At 50.3% G+C, this 17,607-nt stretch overlaps 1 protein-coding gene across 2 annotated transcripts in view; it reads left to right on the plus strand.

The window, feature by feature from the left end:
• PIGL (phosphatidylinositol glycan anchor biosynthesis class L) overlaps nt 1-13,792 on the plus strand; it is a gene marked incomplete at its 5' end in the record, with an annotated part of 51,681 nt that extends 37,889 nt beyond the window's left edge. The window contains 5 exons of one of the 2 annotated variants that reach the window (XM_079725156.1): nt 3,521-3,611; nt 6,734-6,801; nt 8,485-8,516; nt 9,958-10,091; nt 12,671-12,908. In XM_079725156.1, the coding sequence (XP_079581282.1) occupies nt 3,521-3,611; nt 6,734-6,801; nt 8,485-8,516; nt 9,958-10,091; nt 12,671-12,769 (424 nt within the window). In that variant the 3' untranslated portion in view covers nt 12,770-12,908. Of the gene's footprint in view, nt 1-3,520; nt 3,612-6,733; nt 6,802-8,484; nt 8,517-9,957; nt 10,092-12,670 lie in introns of both variants that reach the window. The other variant, XM_079725155.1, reaches the window with a different exon arrangement.
• Nucleotides 13,793-17,607: the final 3,815 nt, after the last annotated feature.

The raw sequence follows: 17,607 nt of genomic DNA on the forward strand, positions 1-17,607 counted from the left end.
CCTCAGGTAGGAGGGCGAGTCCAGATGTTCCTTAAATATGAAGCCTGACTACTCTTAGGGCTTGACCTCTGCTTTCCTCTTGGCTTTGAATTACATCCACGTGATTTCCCAGGAGAAGGGTTGGTTAACAAGATGAAATTGGGGTCCTGACAACACACGTGTTCCCTTACAGCCCCACTCAGCCAGCCGTGGCGCCTGCTCCACGTGTAACTCATTCCCTTCCAACCCGCTCTCTCCAGCTGTCAAAGAATGTAAATGAACTGGCCTTTTCAGGGAGCTCTTAGGGATAAGCAAGTAGGTACAAAACACCTGAGTTGTTTAGAAAGAAAGGAGCTCTTGATAAGAGTTGTCCCTGTTAGTCTTTCCTTCCAGCCTGTGAAGGGCACGGCTCTCTCTCCGTGATGCTGTTCCTTGTGAGTTAACATGCTTTCCACCTCCTCCTCTTTTTTAAAAAAATTTTTATACTGTTTTATTTGTTTATTTATTTTTGGCCATGCCACACGGCATGTGGGATCTTGGTTCCCCAACCAGGGGTTGAACCCTGCAGTGGAAGCACAGAGTCTTAACCCCTGGACCGCCAGGGAAGTCTCTTCACCTCCTCCTCTTAACATGGTTCCTCAGAGGGAGATCTACCCAGGTTCTCCTCACTTCACCTTTGACCCCGAAGGTACGTCTCTATGATTTTACCCCAAGGAAATATTGAGAGATGCATACAAACAGTTATGTATTAGGATGCTAGTTACCACCTTATTTCAATAATAAAAATTGGAAGCAACCTAAATAATCAATAAAATGGAGGCTTTACAAAATTCTGGCGTATATAAATCAGGATCTGGTTATGCAGTAAATCACAGAAAACCCACAATAACTACAATAACTGTGATAGGACTTGCACCGTCTGGGCCTGGTGTGAAGGGCCAGGGCTCCTTCTCTGTGGCGACTCCGCTGTGTCTGGCTTTCATACCTAAGGCTACTTCACGCACCAAGATGGCTGCTTCAACTCCAGTCACCCTCCGCCAACTCCGGCCAGCAAGAAGCAGGACAGCACAAAGGAAAACAGGGCAAAGGCCATTCACCAGCTCTCCCTTAAGGAGGGGTCCAACGGCTAACTCACACTTGTGTTTACACCTCTGCCAGCATGTTTATCTAAGGCGGAATTGTTAATCCATCAGAGAAGAAAGGAACTATTGCAGAAGTTATTACTTGGACCCAAGCCTCGAGTTGATTAGGGTTGAACTTTAGGAAGAAGACAACTCACGTAGTTGGTCTCAAAGGAGTCACTTTTTCTACATTTCTCTGTTTGAAGTTTCCCAGTATCAAATTTTATATTTTCCTGCCTTGAGGGGAAGTGGTCCCATTGGGATGCCTTGCTCCCCTCTGTAATTCATGTATTTTTTTTTCTTTTTTTTCTTTTTTGTTCCTAATCTGTTTTATAAAACTGCTATCTTCCAAAGCTCTTACTTGTATGTTCCAACCCCTAAAGGCAGGCAGGTACATCTGCCTGTGGCTCAGCCACCACTTAAGCTCCCCAGTGCGGTCAGCGCCTGGCACACGGCAGAGCTCATTTATTGTTGTTGCTTATTTACAGAAACTGGGTTGACTTGAATTGTGCAAAGTACCACATGAGACATAGGTGAGACACAGGTCTGTTCTCATACTTGACTACAGGTAGAGAGACACACAAAACAATGGAAATTAGCAGAATGTTGCACTAATTAGGTGCGAAGTGGGGCCGTCCAAGCCATAGTTGGTAGAAAAGTTCAGTAAGGTTCCTAAATGCAAGGAAGTTCATAGTAAAGAATTTGGCCATGTCCAAAAAGAGGTCTGGCCTTTGCGCTTGGCTTCTGGGAAGTAACCTCTGGCATACCTGATGGCAGTGCCTTTGTTTGGGGGTGGGCACCACATCGGAGCTTCGGGTGGGGCTGTGGGTCACGCAGTGTCAAGCTCACCTGGAGGCTGAGATCAACCACCTGGGCAGCCGGTCAGCAACCAATGAATCCTGTCTAAGTGATGGAGCCCCGATAAGAACTCTGACCACAAAGCTCGCGTGAGCGCCCCACCACCACCCCCGGTTGGCGGCGATGTTCCGTGTGTACTGTGACATGTCAGTGCTGGGAAAATAGCGCCCAGACTCCACAGGGAGAGGACAACAGACCACTCGCCTTTAGAATGCCCCCAGACTCTGCCCTATGTGTCTCTTCCTTTTCTGATTTTACTCTGTATCCTTTCCCTTCTGAGGTGCCCAGAGGGCAGCAGTGAGCTCCCCACTCGGGGGCTACCATTTCAGCACTTCAGGCCCGAGAACTAGGCTTAGCCAACAGCCATCCTACCCTTCCTCTCACACTGCTTTTCCATCCATGTGACTATTATTGGTGAATCCAGTTTCCAAAAGGACACCTTGATACCTTTACGTGGGCCTCCCAGCCAGGGGCGTGTGTGCAGCTGTCTCACTCCAGGGTATCTTCCTGTCTCTCTTGCTCTTGAGCTCAGCAGGCCATGTTCTCCATCCCATATTCAGCTCCCTCCCAGGGAACAAGGCAGGACTTTGTCCTGGTTCCTCCCTCTCCCTTTCTCCCTGTCCAGTCCCCCCAGCTGAGCTGTCTGTCCTGTCTCAGCAGGAGCATTAGGGGACCCGCGGGAATGGCTGGCAGGACAGTGCTCTGAAAAGCCTGAAGCCAGCTCTGCAGGAGGCTCCCCAGGGTGTGGAAGAGGTAGCCAAGGAAGCACAGGAAGTAGCTGCGTTATCTAGTGCTGAGGTTCATGCCCTTTTCCTACTGAAAAACCTTCAGCGACTCTCCTTTGACCAAAGTCCTAAGTGGGTCCGTTAACGGCCCTTGTCCATGGAGAGGTGACAGCCACCTGCCAGGTGGGGAGCGGAGAGGCCCGTGTCCTCCCAGTAGCAGGTGGGTGTTGCCGGGACCTGAGCCGGCAGAGATGGCCACCTATTTATAAGACTGTGAATAATATCTTCAAACTGAAGGCAGATCACGGCCTTGGCCTCAGATCAGCAGGTGGCAGGGGGAGGGAGCAATAAGGCTTGGAGTCACCTGCAGAGGCCTCTGCCCCTGAGGGTGCCCGGGGGGATGGGGCTGCAGTGCTCCCCAGGGCTGAAACCTCTCTGCTCTACAGTCAGAAAACCTGGGTCAAATCCATCCCTAACAACCTTGCAACAAACAGGCTACTTAACTTCATCCTTCAAGGCTCCTTCACACCTGTCTGAGATTAAATGAAGCAACTCCGTACTTTTATCAACGCGCCGTTCCTCTGACTCTTACAAAGACACGTGTCCCTCTGCCCTGCGTCCGAGCTCGTGGGTACCACACCTGTCCCCAGCTCATGGACAGAGCCGTGTCTCGCTGATGTCTGCTCCCTCCCCCGGCCACGAGCCAAAGCCCCCAGAGCGTGTCGTGTTTCGTCTGGATGCCGCTGCCTCCCCCCTGCCCCCCACACCTACCAGAGCCCCTGGGGGAAGCCTGTACCGGGTTAGAAACGGTTTCCAGGTTGTGCTTCTTCCTTCCAGGGATTTCCCAGATGACCCCGGCGTGCGGTGGGACACGGAACGGGTGGCCGACGTCCTCCTCTGGCACGTAGAGGCCCGCCGCATCAACCTGGTAAGGGGATGCCTTCCGCTCCAAGCAGAGGCCCAGCTGCATCTGTCTGAAACCCACCGAGGAACACACACACCTTTCCTGAGTAACTGAAATCCCAGCGCTCAGACAGAGGCAGAGATTTTTCCAAAGTGCGCCCTCTTCACCCACCCACTCCCACCCCTGTGCTGCCACCTGAAACCTCAGGACCCCCGAGCCTGTGCCACGACCCGCTGGCACAGAGCTTTCTACCAAGCGTTTTCGTTTTAAGGTATCATTGTAACTTTGGAGGTAAGTGTTGTTATAATGCTCACCTTACACTGAGGAAGTTGAGGACCCCAGAGGCCCAGCAGCTGCCCAGGGTCGCCAAGTGTGAAGCTAGGATTTTAAGCCTGGAGTCCTCACTCCAGAAATTGCGAGGATAAATTCACAGCCCCTGCGGGGAGAACACTCTGGTCACGATTAGAGCTCTAGTGGGCATTCAATTCACCTGCAGAGGCGGACGGCTCAGGAACACCCACCTGGACTCTCAGGCCCCGCCGGCCCGGGCCCCGCCAGCGGTCGATCTTAAGGCTCCAAGAAGGTGTCCACCTCTAAACTAAGAACGCTAACGCTTCACGAGTTAATACCTAAATCCTACCATTTAAAGGCCCAGCCACTTGCTTTAAGTTTTGATTAAGCCTCGTTTAAAGATGATCCCTGCTGTTAAGCTTTTATCGGTGATGAATTCTCCAGGTGAACGGATTTGTTAGACCTCTGTTAAGAGCAGATTTTCGTGGATATATTAGACCGTCTTTGAGCTCTAATGACAGAAATGCAGCAGGAACTTCGTCCACATGGGCCAAAGGGGCAGCTAACTGGCTGGTTCTGACCCCCACAAGGCGGAGGTGCAGGGCTCTGCGCTGGCTTCCCTCTTTGTTCTGGCTGGCAATATGGTCACCCAGAGCCGCAGGCCCACCCCTCCCGGCTGTACTTCCCACAGGGTCTGAGGGTGACAGCTGGAGGGTTCACGGCCCGGGCCTGCTGCCTGGCCTGGGTCCTCTTGCCCGCCACCCCCCAGGCCACCCTCAGAACCTCTCAGGGCCCCAAGCCTGGCAGGGGGGCAGAGCTGGTCCTCCGGGCTGGTCTGGGGTACAGGGTGGGGCCTGTGAGGTGGGCCACAGTGGCCCTCGGCACCCCGGCTTCCCCAGGGCCAGTCCCCAAACTCTCCCCTCCCCCGCTTCGGTGCACGGGAACGGCTGGTTTCCCACTAACTCCTGCTTGTAGGATAAACTCCCATCTTTGTGAACTTGGCCGTCTCCAACCTGGACCTTCCTTCGGTCCTCGTCAGTGATGAACAGGGTTGGTCCTTACTGAGGGGCCGGGTTGTTGTTTAGACCATGTTGCAGCCGTGGCCCTGAACATCCAGGGAGGAGCTTCAGGGCACAGACGCTCTGCGTGCCTTTCCTGCTCTCAGAAGAGCCTCCCAAGTTTGTGTCCCAGAAAAGTGATTTGTGGTCCAGGCCCGGCTTAAGACCGCCTTCTCCAAGAAGCTTTCCCTGACTTCTTCAGCCCTCTTTGGGACAGTATTTGTCGCGTGTCCTGCACCTGTGACATGAGTTGCTGTTTATCCTGTAAAGTACAGACCATGTCTTGTGAGTCACTATCTTCGAGAAGCGAAAGCAGCCCCACTGTTCCCTCTTGTTTACTGGGGTCTGGGTAAGACTTCATTTGCCCAGAGATTTCTGCAGTTTAGCAGGGAAGGTGGATGGAGTTCTGCAAAGAACCGCAGACGCCACTGCTGTCAGGTCCTAACCTGCACGAGTCCAGGGCTAGAGACAGATCAGCTCAGCCCTCCTCGAAGCAGGAAGAGAGGGGGCTTATCAGAAGGTATAGGATGAAGAAGAAACAAGACCTTGAAGAATTTCAGAAGTGATGGAACCGAAGTGCAGTGGCCCCAAGTCCCCAGACCAGGGAGTGTGCCCCAGCTCACCAGTGACAGCCCGGCCCCGGCATCACCTCCACCCGAGGGCAGCGGACACTCGGCCTTGACTGCTGTCCAGGTCCTACACTCCCACGTGGCTTCACTTGACCTTCACCTCGACCCAGAGAGGAAAGGCGGGCAGGCCTCACTCTTCCCATCTCACAGATGAGGAGACCAAGACACTGAAAGTTGACATCACTCCCAGGGTGACATGCTGCGACATGCCTGAGGGGCGGGGGCAGCTAGCGTCAGAGGTGGGAGTGAACACAGGGCCCACACTGAGCTGCGGGGAAGGGTGGGCTCAGAACAGGGTACCTGAGTTCTGGGGTGACCTTTTTTTAATACAGTATATTTTTTAGAGCAGTTTTAGGTTCGCAGCAGAATTGAGCAGAAAGGACATACATACCCCCGAGCCCACAATGTGTTAGTCAGTAACCAGCGCTGACACAGCATCATCACCCCAAGTCCTGGTTCACATTAGGGTTCAGTTCTGGTGCTGCATGTCCTGTGGGTTTTGACAAATGTATGACACGTATCCACCATAATGCGATTAGCTTATATGCTTTTTTAAAAAAAATTTCGGGACTTCCCTGGTGGCGCAGTAGTTAAGAATCCACCTGCCAATGCAGGGGACACAGGTTCGAGCTCTGGTCCGTGAAGATCCCACATGCCGCGGAGCAACTAAGCCCGTGCGCCACAACTACTCAGCCTGCGTTCTAGAGCCCGCGCTCTAGAGCCCGCGAGCCACAACTACTGAGCCTGCGCTCTAGAGCCCGTGAGCCACAACTACTGAAGCCCGCACACCTAGAGCCCGTGCTCTGCAATAAGAGAAGCCACCTCAGTGAGAAGCCCGCGCACCGCAACGAAGAGTAGCCCCCGCTCACCTCAACTAGAGAAAGCCCATGCACAGCAACGAAGACCCAATGCAGCCAAAAATAAATAAAATAAATAAATAAATTTATTTAAAAAAATAAAAAGAGCGAACAGTCAAACCCACAGCCACGGTCTTCACACAGTCGGCCGAGCAATGGTCACACATCCCTGACCCGCTCCCACGTCAGTTCAGATACACTCAGAATGTGAACAGGCGCAGGGTTCTGGGGCCTCCTGTTCTTCCCGGGCCGCGGGGACAAGGCGGGAGAGACAGGTTCGGCCCGGAGTGAAAGCCTTTGTGTCTCTGCAGGTGGTGACCTTTGACGCGGGGGGTGTGAGCGGCCACGGCAACCATGTCGCTCTGTATGCGGCTGCCAGGTAGGGCGCTCTGAGTCTCCGGGTGGCTGGTTTCCCCGTCACTGTCCACCCTCGGGCCATCAGAGAGCAGTGTTCTCTCACCACCTGCTCCCAGGGGTAGTCGCCCTCGCGTCCTGCTGTTATGGTCTCGTCTCCTGAACAGCTGAGTTTCCCCACCCCCGGATATGGCAAGTGGGGGAACGGATTTGATTTATCCCTCTGCTTTGGCCACAGAAAGCTTTAGGGCCAAATTTCAGCTCCTTGTAGCACACGCACAGGACTAAGGATTGAGTTCTGTGGATCGGCGTCCCTCCTGGCTGCACCCTCTTTTCCCTCCTCTAACTCCAGCTTGTTTGTCCTCTCCTGCTGTGTATTTTGTGCACAATTTCAGATCCTTCTTTGGAGAAGGAGGATGTGCACGTCATAGGAAATCTTTTGTTCTTTGCAGCCTGTCCGTTTTACTGACACGCACCTGCATTTCACCAGTAAAAAACCCTGATCCTCACACATCTTGAGGGACTTCCTCGGGGTCATGCAGACATAGAGCGTGTGTCCTGACCTCTGGAGCCGTGCTCCCCCTGGGCCCGTGAGCAGCTTGGTGGACGCAGCCTGGGGAAGGAGGGGGCAGCCTGATGTGAAGGACTGATTTTATGACCCTCTTCTGAATGCGCCCAACGCTTTTCAGGGCTTGAAGTGCCGTTTCCAGGCGCGTCTCCAGGGCCCCTCCCTCCTCCACTCAAATGCTGCCTCCCAGCTCTTTCCCTGGAGATCATCCCCAGGGCTGTACCCACAGCGCAGGACAAGCGGCCTCTGACCTCAGGGTTTTCTATTCCTCAGGCTCTGGGGGGGGGGTGGCGGTGGCGGTGGCAATGGCGGTGCTGGTGCTGGTGCTGGTGGCGGTGCTGGTGGTGCTGGTGGTGGTGGTGCTAGTGCTGGTGGTGCTGGTGGTGCTGGTGGTGGTGGTGGTGCTGGTGGTGCTGGTGCTGGTGCTGGTGCTGGTGGTGCTGGTGGTGGTGCTGGTGCTGGTGGTGCTGGTGGTGCTGGTGGTGCTGGTGCTGGTGGTGTGTGTGTGTCCTGTAAGTTCATCCATTCCCTCCCATCTTCTCATCTTTAACTCCTGCTCTGGGGAATCCCTTCCAGATGAGTGCGTGTGTCTGTGTGTTGGTGGATGAGTGCGTGTGTCTGTGTGTTGGTGGGGGGAGGGGACTCTGCCCCACGCCTCTGTCCCTCAGCTTTCTAAGCAACGAGTTCACTGCTGGTGGACCCACCTCACTCCTCTTAAGGCAGTGAGCACAGAAGGGGTGGGGCAGGGTGTCAAATAGGAGAAAAGGGCATCAGAGAGGAAATACCAATTAACATTTTAAATATTCTCCACCACTCTCACATCTCAATTTCAAAAGAGAAAAACTTCCCAGAGTCCACTGTCCTTACCTTCATATCTGTTGGGCAAAGCTTGGACCAGGGCACTTCATAAGCCACTGGCCACCTCCAGATCGGCTGACCTTGGGTAAGGGACCCACCCTGGTCCCTTCAGCTGTAGCCAAAGGTGTGGAATCCAGGGAATCTATATGGTGACTTATGCTCAAGAAACTGCCTAGAAACCAACAGTGCAGGGACCCCAGGGTGGGGCAGGCATGGCTCTGAAGGCCCTGCCTGTTAGCTGCAGAGGGGTGCTCACTCTCGCCTGTCCTTTCCCTCCTCCAGGACCCTGCACACAGAAGGGAAGTTACCTAAAGGTAAGGCCTGTCCCTCTTGTAAAAGGTCACCGTTACTATCCCTCTAGGGTGAAACTGGTGAATATACAGAGAGCCACCCTCAGCCAGGCCGGGCAGGGCGACACAGGGCCGCACTCTCCTGACTCAGCTCAGTGTGCCTGTCACGGCGGGTCCCCAGGTCTCGAAATCAGGTTGTATCCACTGGGAAGTATCCTCCGGGTGTGAGGGAGGAGCATGTAGTCGGGGTTCTCCAGAGAAACAGAACCAAACAGGACACACAGATGGATAGATATGGTGGTATATGCACTTATATATATACACATCAAATAAGGAATTGGCTCACACGATTACGGAGGCCGAGAAATCTCGGGATCCGCCGTCGGCAAGCCGGAGGCCCAGGAGAGCTGGGGCGTCACTCAGCCAGAGTCCAGAGGCCTGGGAATAGGGGAGCCAATGGTGTAAATCTCAGTCTCGGGACAGAAGACCGATGTCCAGCTCTGCAGTCGGACGGACAGGAATGGCTTCTCCCCGCCTCCGCCTTCTGTTCTGTCCGGGCCCCCAGTGGACTGGACGAGGCCCACCCATGCTGGGGAAGCCTTCTGCTTTACCAAGTCATCCAATTCAAACGTGAAGCACAGACACACCCAGAAACAACGTTTAGCCAAGTATCTGAGCACCCAGGACCCAGTCAGGTTGACACAGGAAGTTAACCTCCTCCGTAGGCCTTGCCCCTCACCTGCCTGGTTTCTCCCTGGCCAGGTCTGTTCCGCCTCTGGTATCCTTTCAGGATGTCCACCCAAACTCACACCCATCCCCCAGTTAACTGGCCAGGCCGTGGGTGACGGATGGGTGCTGGGCGGGTCTGAAACTCTTCCCAACTCACAGGAAGGCGTCTGACCCGCTTGGCCAGTTTCTGTGCGACACCCGCTAACTTCCCTGAGCTGGTTTCTGTCACAATGTGCACCCTCACAGGAGAGCCCTGGGGATGCAATGATGGCCTTTCTGGCTGGCGGTGCCACGGGGGCTTCGGAACACGACTCTAGTGTGTTTGATCCTTGTATCAACCCTGGGAAACAGGCCGGTCCCACATTCATGACCAACACCATCATACAGATGGGGAAACTGAGGCTCACAGAGGTGAAAGGACTTCCCCAAGCCCGTCAGTTCTTTAGTGACGAGCAGGAACCAGGTCTCTGGCCTCCCAGGACAGAAATCCTATCTGCATCCCCTCTCCCTAGGCCTCGATCCCAGCCTCTAGCAGCCGACCCTTCCCTGCTGGGGGCACAGAGCAGGTAGAGGGCGGCTGTCAGGTGTTCTGGGGCCCTTTCACCCTTCTTATCTGTGAGAATGATGGGCAAAGAGCAGCTCTGGTGACACTGCCCTGCCCTGAGCCCAGAGGGAGGGGTGAGTACTCAGGAAGATCTGCCCAAAGCAGCAAGTCTCCCCTCTGCCCACCCCCCAGGGTGCTTGGTGCTCACGCTCCAGTCTGTGAACCTGCTGCGCAAGTACCTCTCGCTGCTGGACCTGCCCTGCTCCCTGCTGCTTGCCCGCGACGCCCTCTTCGTGCTCAGCCGCCGAGAGGTGGCCCAGGCCCAGGTGAGGACCGCCCCGTCACCCCTGTGCTCCCCCCCAGGTCTGCGCCCCATCCCTGGCTCTTCAAAGCCCCTCACCGAGGCCTTCCCCAGCGGTCCTGTCCCCAGAGCTGGCCCGCAGCCAGACCCTGGGAGCCGCAGACCAGGGACGTGCACATTTTCTTCTGATTATAGAAATCATATGTTCTGGAAAAAAAGCAAATAACAATACAGGCTCAGTGTAGAAAATCTGGAAATACAGAAAAGAAGAAACCCCACTGCCTGCAAGCCCACCCCTCGGGGTGGTCACTCTTGACAGTATATACACCCTCCATAATGAGTATTCATGCACAGGCATTTAGAGCCGGGGACACACAGCCTGCTTATTTGAAACCTACTTTAGCAACATCATGACCATTTTCCCCAGGGTTATTAGGTGTTCACATTGTAACGTCTGCCTGTGTTCCATGGCATGGGCGCACCATGAAATAGGTCACACACCCCTTACGGCTGGACATTTCGATTTACCGGTTTTTCCCTGCTACACGTGGACCAGTGCTCCCAGCTTGAGCCAAGAGGAACTCAGACCTGCCAGAACTCAGACCAGCCCCAAGAGCCACTGGGGCTGACCACGGGTTGCCGGCTGAGGAGTCAGGCCCAGCGAGGCCCTCCTGGTGAAAACTCTTGGTGGTCGGTGGGGCAGGTGGTCTGAGAAGGCTGCTGAGGAGTTCTAGCCTTGACCCTTTCCATTTCTGCTATCCAAGTGGAAAGGTTCAAAGGCTAGAACCCATGTTGAGCCATTAAATGAAATAGGTGTGTAAATGGCTATCATTTCCTGGGAAGCAACAGTAGTAAATATCAGAAGTCTTCTCAGAAGTTGTACTTACCTTTTGAAGTTCTTGATACGTTAAGTAGACACAAGCGGGTTGCAGAGCAATATATCAATAAATCTATACTTTCTCTGACCCACTAATTTTTATTTCCAGAATTTTATCCTAAAGAAATAAAGTTGTGTCCAGAGACTGATGTTCACTAGTATAATTTATGAGGCCAAAAAAGGAGCTAATATTTAGCAGGTGAATGATATGGTACTATATAATCAGAAAAATCATAGTTTTGAAACACATGTAGTGAAAATGTTCCAAAAGTAGGGAGGAAATAGAAACAATTTTGATATTTTGCAGTATTCCTTTGAAAATTTTGAACAAAAAGTAATAGGAAGAAAAGCTTGTAAAAAACCAAACTGGCCATAAATATATAATTACTGTAAGCGCCCATCTTATTGAGTGGGTGCTGCAGCCACTGAAAGATGAGGGAATCTATAAAATTGGCCACCTGGGCAGCAGGATGTGGGCAGCCCCTGTGACTCGGAATCTCTCACAAGTAGACAAGTGTTCCTACCTTCCCTCAATGTTGTTCTAAAATGAACATTTTATTCTCACTATGGTCTTCAAAACTGAAACACTATTCTGTGAGTTCACACATCCATTTTGTTTCTGAAAGTCATTTTTATTTAAAAATTTTAGTTGTATTTCCTGTTGAAACCATGCTATGTAATATTTTGCCTGAATATGGTGATAGTTCTCTTTATCAGCTTAAAGCTTGCAGTCATCACAGGGGTGTTTACATCTCTAAAGCCACAGATGTTCCAATAGTGAATATAAAATGAGTTTTTTATGTAAAGGTTTGCAATGATATTAGCTTAGATTATAAGCATTAATTATGGTCCTTAGAGAAAAACAGGAACCATTTATATAGGTTACATCTAGTTAAATCAGTTGTTATGATCTATTCTGTTTAAAGACTGAGCTACACTAGATCTGAATGACAGGATAACATTTCCCCCCACTGTATGGCAAGGAGAGCCAGTACATACGGGTACTATTCCTTTTCTTCTTCTTCTAAGAGTGACTGTAATTACCCAGCTTGGCTAATCCATAGGAGTCTGGGCACAAAACAGCCCTGTATGAGTTATATATGCAGGGTAGTGGAGCCAAGGGATTAAGAATGTAGGCTCCACAATCAACCAGATGGCTCTGGGTTCAATCTCAGCTTTACTACCTACTTGCTATTTGAGACTGATGAATCAGTTTCCTCATCTGTTAAAAAAAAAAAGAGGGCTTCCCTGGTGGCGCAGTGGTTGAGAGTCCGCCTGCCGATGCAGGGGACATGGGTTCGTGCCCCGGTCTGGGAAGATCCCACATGCCGCGGAGCGGCTGGGCCCGTGAGCCATGGCCGCTGAGCCTGCACGTCTGGAGCCTGTGCTCCGCAACGGCAGAGGCCACAGCAGTGAGAGGCCCGCGTACCGCAAAAAAAAAAAAAAAAAAAAAAAAGAAAAAAAAAGCAATAATAATAGTCCTTTACTCACAGGGTTGTTCAACTGAGATAGTGCTCGGCTGCATCAGCATCCTCTGCTGTTATCACATCGGGTATCAGGAGACGGGAGGGGTGACCAATCCAGAGGGGTTCGAAGGGCATGGCAGAAGCCAGATCAGGCCATAGCTTGCAGTATGTGGGTGGGAGGAGGCCCGAAGGAGAGGAAGCAGAGTGAAAACAACAAACCGCAGGCGCCAGCACTCATGACCGGTCCTCTGATTCTTCCAGAGAGCCATGTCCTGCCACCGCAGCCAGATGCTCTGGTTCCGCCACCTCTATGTGCTCTTCTCCCGGTACATGAGAATCAACTCTCTGCACTTCCTCTGAGCCGGGAAGGGCTCTCACACCCAAGGAACAGAGAGAAAAATGGCCAGGGAGCCCAGGGTGTGTCTGGAGCGGCTCATCTCCCTGAGCCAAGGAGATCCCAGCATAAGACTGCGTCCCAGGCCCCTCTCCTCCAAGCTGCTCGGCCTCTAAGAAAAGGGAGGCCCTGCAGGCCAATGGGCTGTCCAGACTTGAGCTTCTTCCTCTGGGGAACAAAACCACAACCACCGGAACACACACCACCCGAGGAAAACAGCCACCCTGCTAGCTTCTCAAGCTCTTGTGCAAGACAGTTTACATAATGGCACAATGGATATCAACCCCCTAACACAGACACGCAATTGTCGTAAATGAATGTAAAGTGCTCTGAAATCCCTTCTTAATGCAATGTATTTTTACGTTGTTTCCAAAGCAGGCTCATCAGACATAAACACACACAAAAGAATGGTCTAGGGCTTCCTTGGTGGTGCAGTGGTTAGGAATTTGCCTGCCAATGCAGGGGACGCGGGTTCGAGCCCTGGTCCGGGAAGATCCCACATGCCGCGGAACAACTAAGTCCGTGCGCCACACCTACTGAGCCTGCGCTCTGGATCCCAGGCGTCTAGAGCCCGTGCTCCGCAACAAGAGAAGCCACCGCAATGAGAAGCCCGTGCACCACAGCAAAAAGTAGCCCCCGCTCGCCTCAACTAGAGGAAAGCCCAGTGCAGCAACAAAGACCCAGAGCAGACAAATTAATTAAATTAAAAAAAAAAAAGAATGGTCTATACTGAATTAGTTCAACCATAATTCCTTGGATTTATCTTTGTGGCCTACATATCAGATTTGAATCTAGGGAAGACATGTCCGTTTAACGGCATACAATCAAATATCTCACTATCAGTCTTTTGGGAGAAGCAGGAAATAGGCAGAGAGATCTGGAGCTGAACACTCAAGAACCTATGTCCTAAAATGGTGCTACAAACAAAAGGGCAGCAAGGGGTCTGGCTTGGAAGCTATTCCGAGTCCAGCTGGTGGTCCAGGAAGTGGCCCAAAGAGGGGAAGCTCCAATTCAGAAAGAGAGAAGACAAACGTGCCGTTACTGGGAACAGAATGGATAGGACAGCCACAAAAATGGAAGAGACTGAGAAAACTATAGGAGATGCTATGCACAGTCCAGGGCAACAAAACTGAAAATCGAAAGGAAATGGATGACTTCCGAGTACATGTTGGACCACCGCCAGACCCTACCGTAATGTCACAGATAGGGTCCAAACACTTCAATCCCATAAAATGCAGCGTTGCATCACTGCAAGATGAACGACAACAAGTTTTTTTTAATCTTCCAAGGACTCAGCATCAAGCTTGTGCACCCAAGACCTGAAGGAGGTCAGCGTTCCTGGGCAGGTGGCTGTCCTGCTTTCTTGGCCGAGTCTAGGAGTGAGGGAGGGACACCTGTGCAGCAAGATGCTCAGGACCAAATGCATGGCAGCAGGGGGGAGAGGCAGAGGAGCCAGGCTCTGCAAGGGGCTGGACCCCCCAATGGACTGAGGCTGGCGTGGTGGCTGTCTCCGTCCACTGGAGAGCTGCACACTGCTCCTTTTGTTGAGCCCTTGCAAAGTAAAAAACGCTCTCCTAAAACTGAGAGAGTCCCATCTGGGGGTAGCCTCCAAACCCCCTTCCACACACCCCCCCCCAGTACAGCTTTGGCCACCCACATCTGAGAATAGGAACTAGGGAACAAGAAGTGGATTATATCCAGTGATGGGCACCTTATTAATGGGACTTTACATGACTACAATTGACTTAAAAAGTGAAAGGGAACAGACCCAATAACCACAGAAGAAATTAGAAAGGTAATTATAACAGATTTTTTAAAGATTCCTAGTCTACATGGTTTTACAGCTATCTAAAAATAATTCCAATATTATTTAGAGCATAAAATAGAAAAGTACTCCAATTCACAGACAAGATAACCAAACATGAAATAGCACCAAAAAGCACCCTGACAATTTTATTTGTGAATATAGATGCAAAAATGTGAAAGAAAATATTAGCAAACTGAATCCAGCAGTGCATCAGAAGAATTACTACTCCATGACCAAGTAGGGTATTATTCCAGAATGTAAGAATGGTTCCACTTTGGGAAATCCATCAACATAATTCATTACATCAACAAATTAAGAAGAAAAACCATATTCTTCTATGCATAGGTGCCGAAAGATAACAAAATTCAGTCACTATTTCTAATAACAACTTTCAAGAAAAATAGGAAAAAAGAATACAATGTAAATATAATAAAGACTATTTACCGAAATCTAGCACCTAAAACCAAGTGGACAAGGTAGAAAGGTAAGCTGCCATCATCATGACTATCAAGGTTGTCCTGAAGGGTGAAGCTGATGAAGTAGGACAGAACAACAAAATAAGTGATATAAGTATTGGCAGAGACAGCTATGTTTAGAAACCCAAGAGACGTCCATAAAACCTACTCAAATAAATGAGGGAATCTGGTAAGGCAGCTGGATAATAGGTATCTTTACAAAAATCAACAGACTGTCTTTAATTGGCAATAATGTGACAGAAATGAAAATGGGGGAAAAATCCCATTCTCATCAACTTCAAGAACTATAAAATACCTAGGAATAAGCTCAACATAAAAGATATAAGATCTGTCTAAATTTTATAATCACTATTAAAATTCCAGCTATCTTTTTTGCAGAAACTGACAAATTGATCCTAAAACAATATGGAATTGCAAGAGACTCGGAAGCCAAAACAATCTTAAAAAAAAGAACAAAGTTGTAAGACTCACAGGTCCCAATTTTAAAAACTACTACAAAGACCTAAATGTAAGACCTAAAACTATAGAACTCTTAGAAGAAAACACAAATGTTAATCTTTGTGACTTTGGATTAGGCAACAGTTTCTTAAATATGATACCAACAGCACAAGCAACAAAAGAAAAAATAGAAACCTTTGTACATCAAAGGACGCTATCAAGAAAGTGAAATGGAGGCTTCCCTGGTGGCACAGGGGTTAAGAGTCCGTCTGCCAATGCAGGGGACACGGGTTTGAGCCCTGGTCCGGGAAGATCCCACGTGCTGCGGAGCAATTAAGCCTGTGCGCCACAACTACTGAGCCAGGGCTCTAGAGAGCCTGTGAGCCACAACTACTGAGCCTGTGCACCTAGAGCCTGAGCTCCACAACAAGAGAAGACACCTTAATGAGAAGCCTGCTCACAGCAACAAAGAGTAGCCCCCACTCACTGCAACTAGAGAAAGCCCACACACAGCAATGAAGACCCAACACAGCCAAAAATAAATAAATAAAATAAATTAATTTTTTTAAAAAAAGTGAAATGGGAAGGAGTATTGGCAAATCAAATATCTGATAAGGACCTAGTATCCAGAATATATAAACAACTCAACAACAAAAAGACAACCTAATTAAAAGATGGGCAAGGGGCTTCCCTGGTGGCGCAGTGGTTGAGAGTCCGCCTGCCGATGCAGGGGACGCGGGTTTGTGCCCCGGTCCGGGAAGATCCCACATGCCGCGGAGCGGCTGGGCGCGTGAGCCATGGCCGCTGAGCCTGCGCGTCCGAAGCCTGTGCTCCGCAACGGGAGAGGCCACAGCAGTGAGAGGCCCGCATACCGCAAAAAAAAAAAAAAAGATGGGCAAAAGACCTGAATATACATTTATCCAAGATTTTCAAATGGCCAATGAGCACAAGAACATTATTAGTCATTAGGAAATGCCTATCAAAACCACAATGAGGGGACTTCCCTGTTGGTCCAGTGGTACAGAATCTGCCTTCCAATGCAGGAGACACGGGTTTGATCCCTGGTTGGGGAACTAAGATCCCACACGTGGCGGGGCAACTAAGCCTGCGTGCCACAACTAGAGAAGAGAAAAGCCTCAAGTCACAAATGGAGAGAAGCCCGTGCGCCACAATGAAAGATCCCGCGAGCCACAACTAAGACCCGGCACAGCCAAAAAAACAAAAACAAAACAAAACAAAAAAACGCAATGAGATCCTACTTCACACCCAGTAGAAAGGCAGTGATTAAAGCAAACTAACACAGACGATAACAAGTGTTGGTGAGCATATGGAGAAATGGAACCCTCGAACATTACTGGTGGGAATGTAAAACGGTGCAGCTGCTGTGGAGAACAGTTTCACTCTTCTTCAGTAACTTATTAAAGATTTACCATCAGACCCAGCAATTCCAATCCTAGGTATACACCCAAGAAAACTGAAAACATGTCCGTACAAAAACTTGTGTGCAAGTGTTCATAGCAGCATTATTCATAACAGCCCAAAAGTGGAAACAACCCAAATGTCCATCAACTGATGAAAAGATAAATATGGCATTTTGTGTATTATTCAGCCATAAAAAGAAATGAAGTGTTGACACATGCTATAGCAAGGATGAACTTTGAAAAACATTATGCTCAGTAAAATAAGCTAGGCACAAAAGGCCACCTACTGTACAAATCCACTTATCTAAAATGTCCAGAACAGGCAAATCCACAGAGACAGAAAGTAGATTGGTGTTTTCCAGGGGGTGGGGAAAAGGAGTGATTGCTGAGGAGTGTGGGGATTCTTTGGGGGATGTGCAGTGTTCTGTATTTGGCAGTGGTGAAGGCTGGACAGCCTTGTGAATATATAAAAATCGCTGAATTCTACGCATTAAAAGGGTAAATTTTATGGTGCATGAATTATATCTCAGTTCAAGAAATAATACTGCATTAAAATGTTCTAGCTTACTCTAAGGATACGCACATGATAAAGCAGGCATTGCTCCTGAACCTGGTGATACTCACCTTACCTGCTAGCCTAGTAAATACCACAGAGTACAAAT

Source organism: Hyperoodon ampullatus, assembly GCF_949752795.1.
Source record: "Hyperoodon ampullatus genome assembly, chromosome: 19".
NCBI classification, from domain to species: Eukaryota; Metazoa; Chordata; class Mammalia; order Artiodactyla; family Ziphiidae; genus Hyperoodon; species Hyperoodon ampullatus.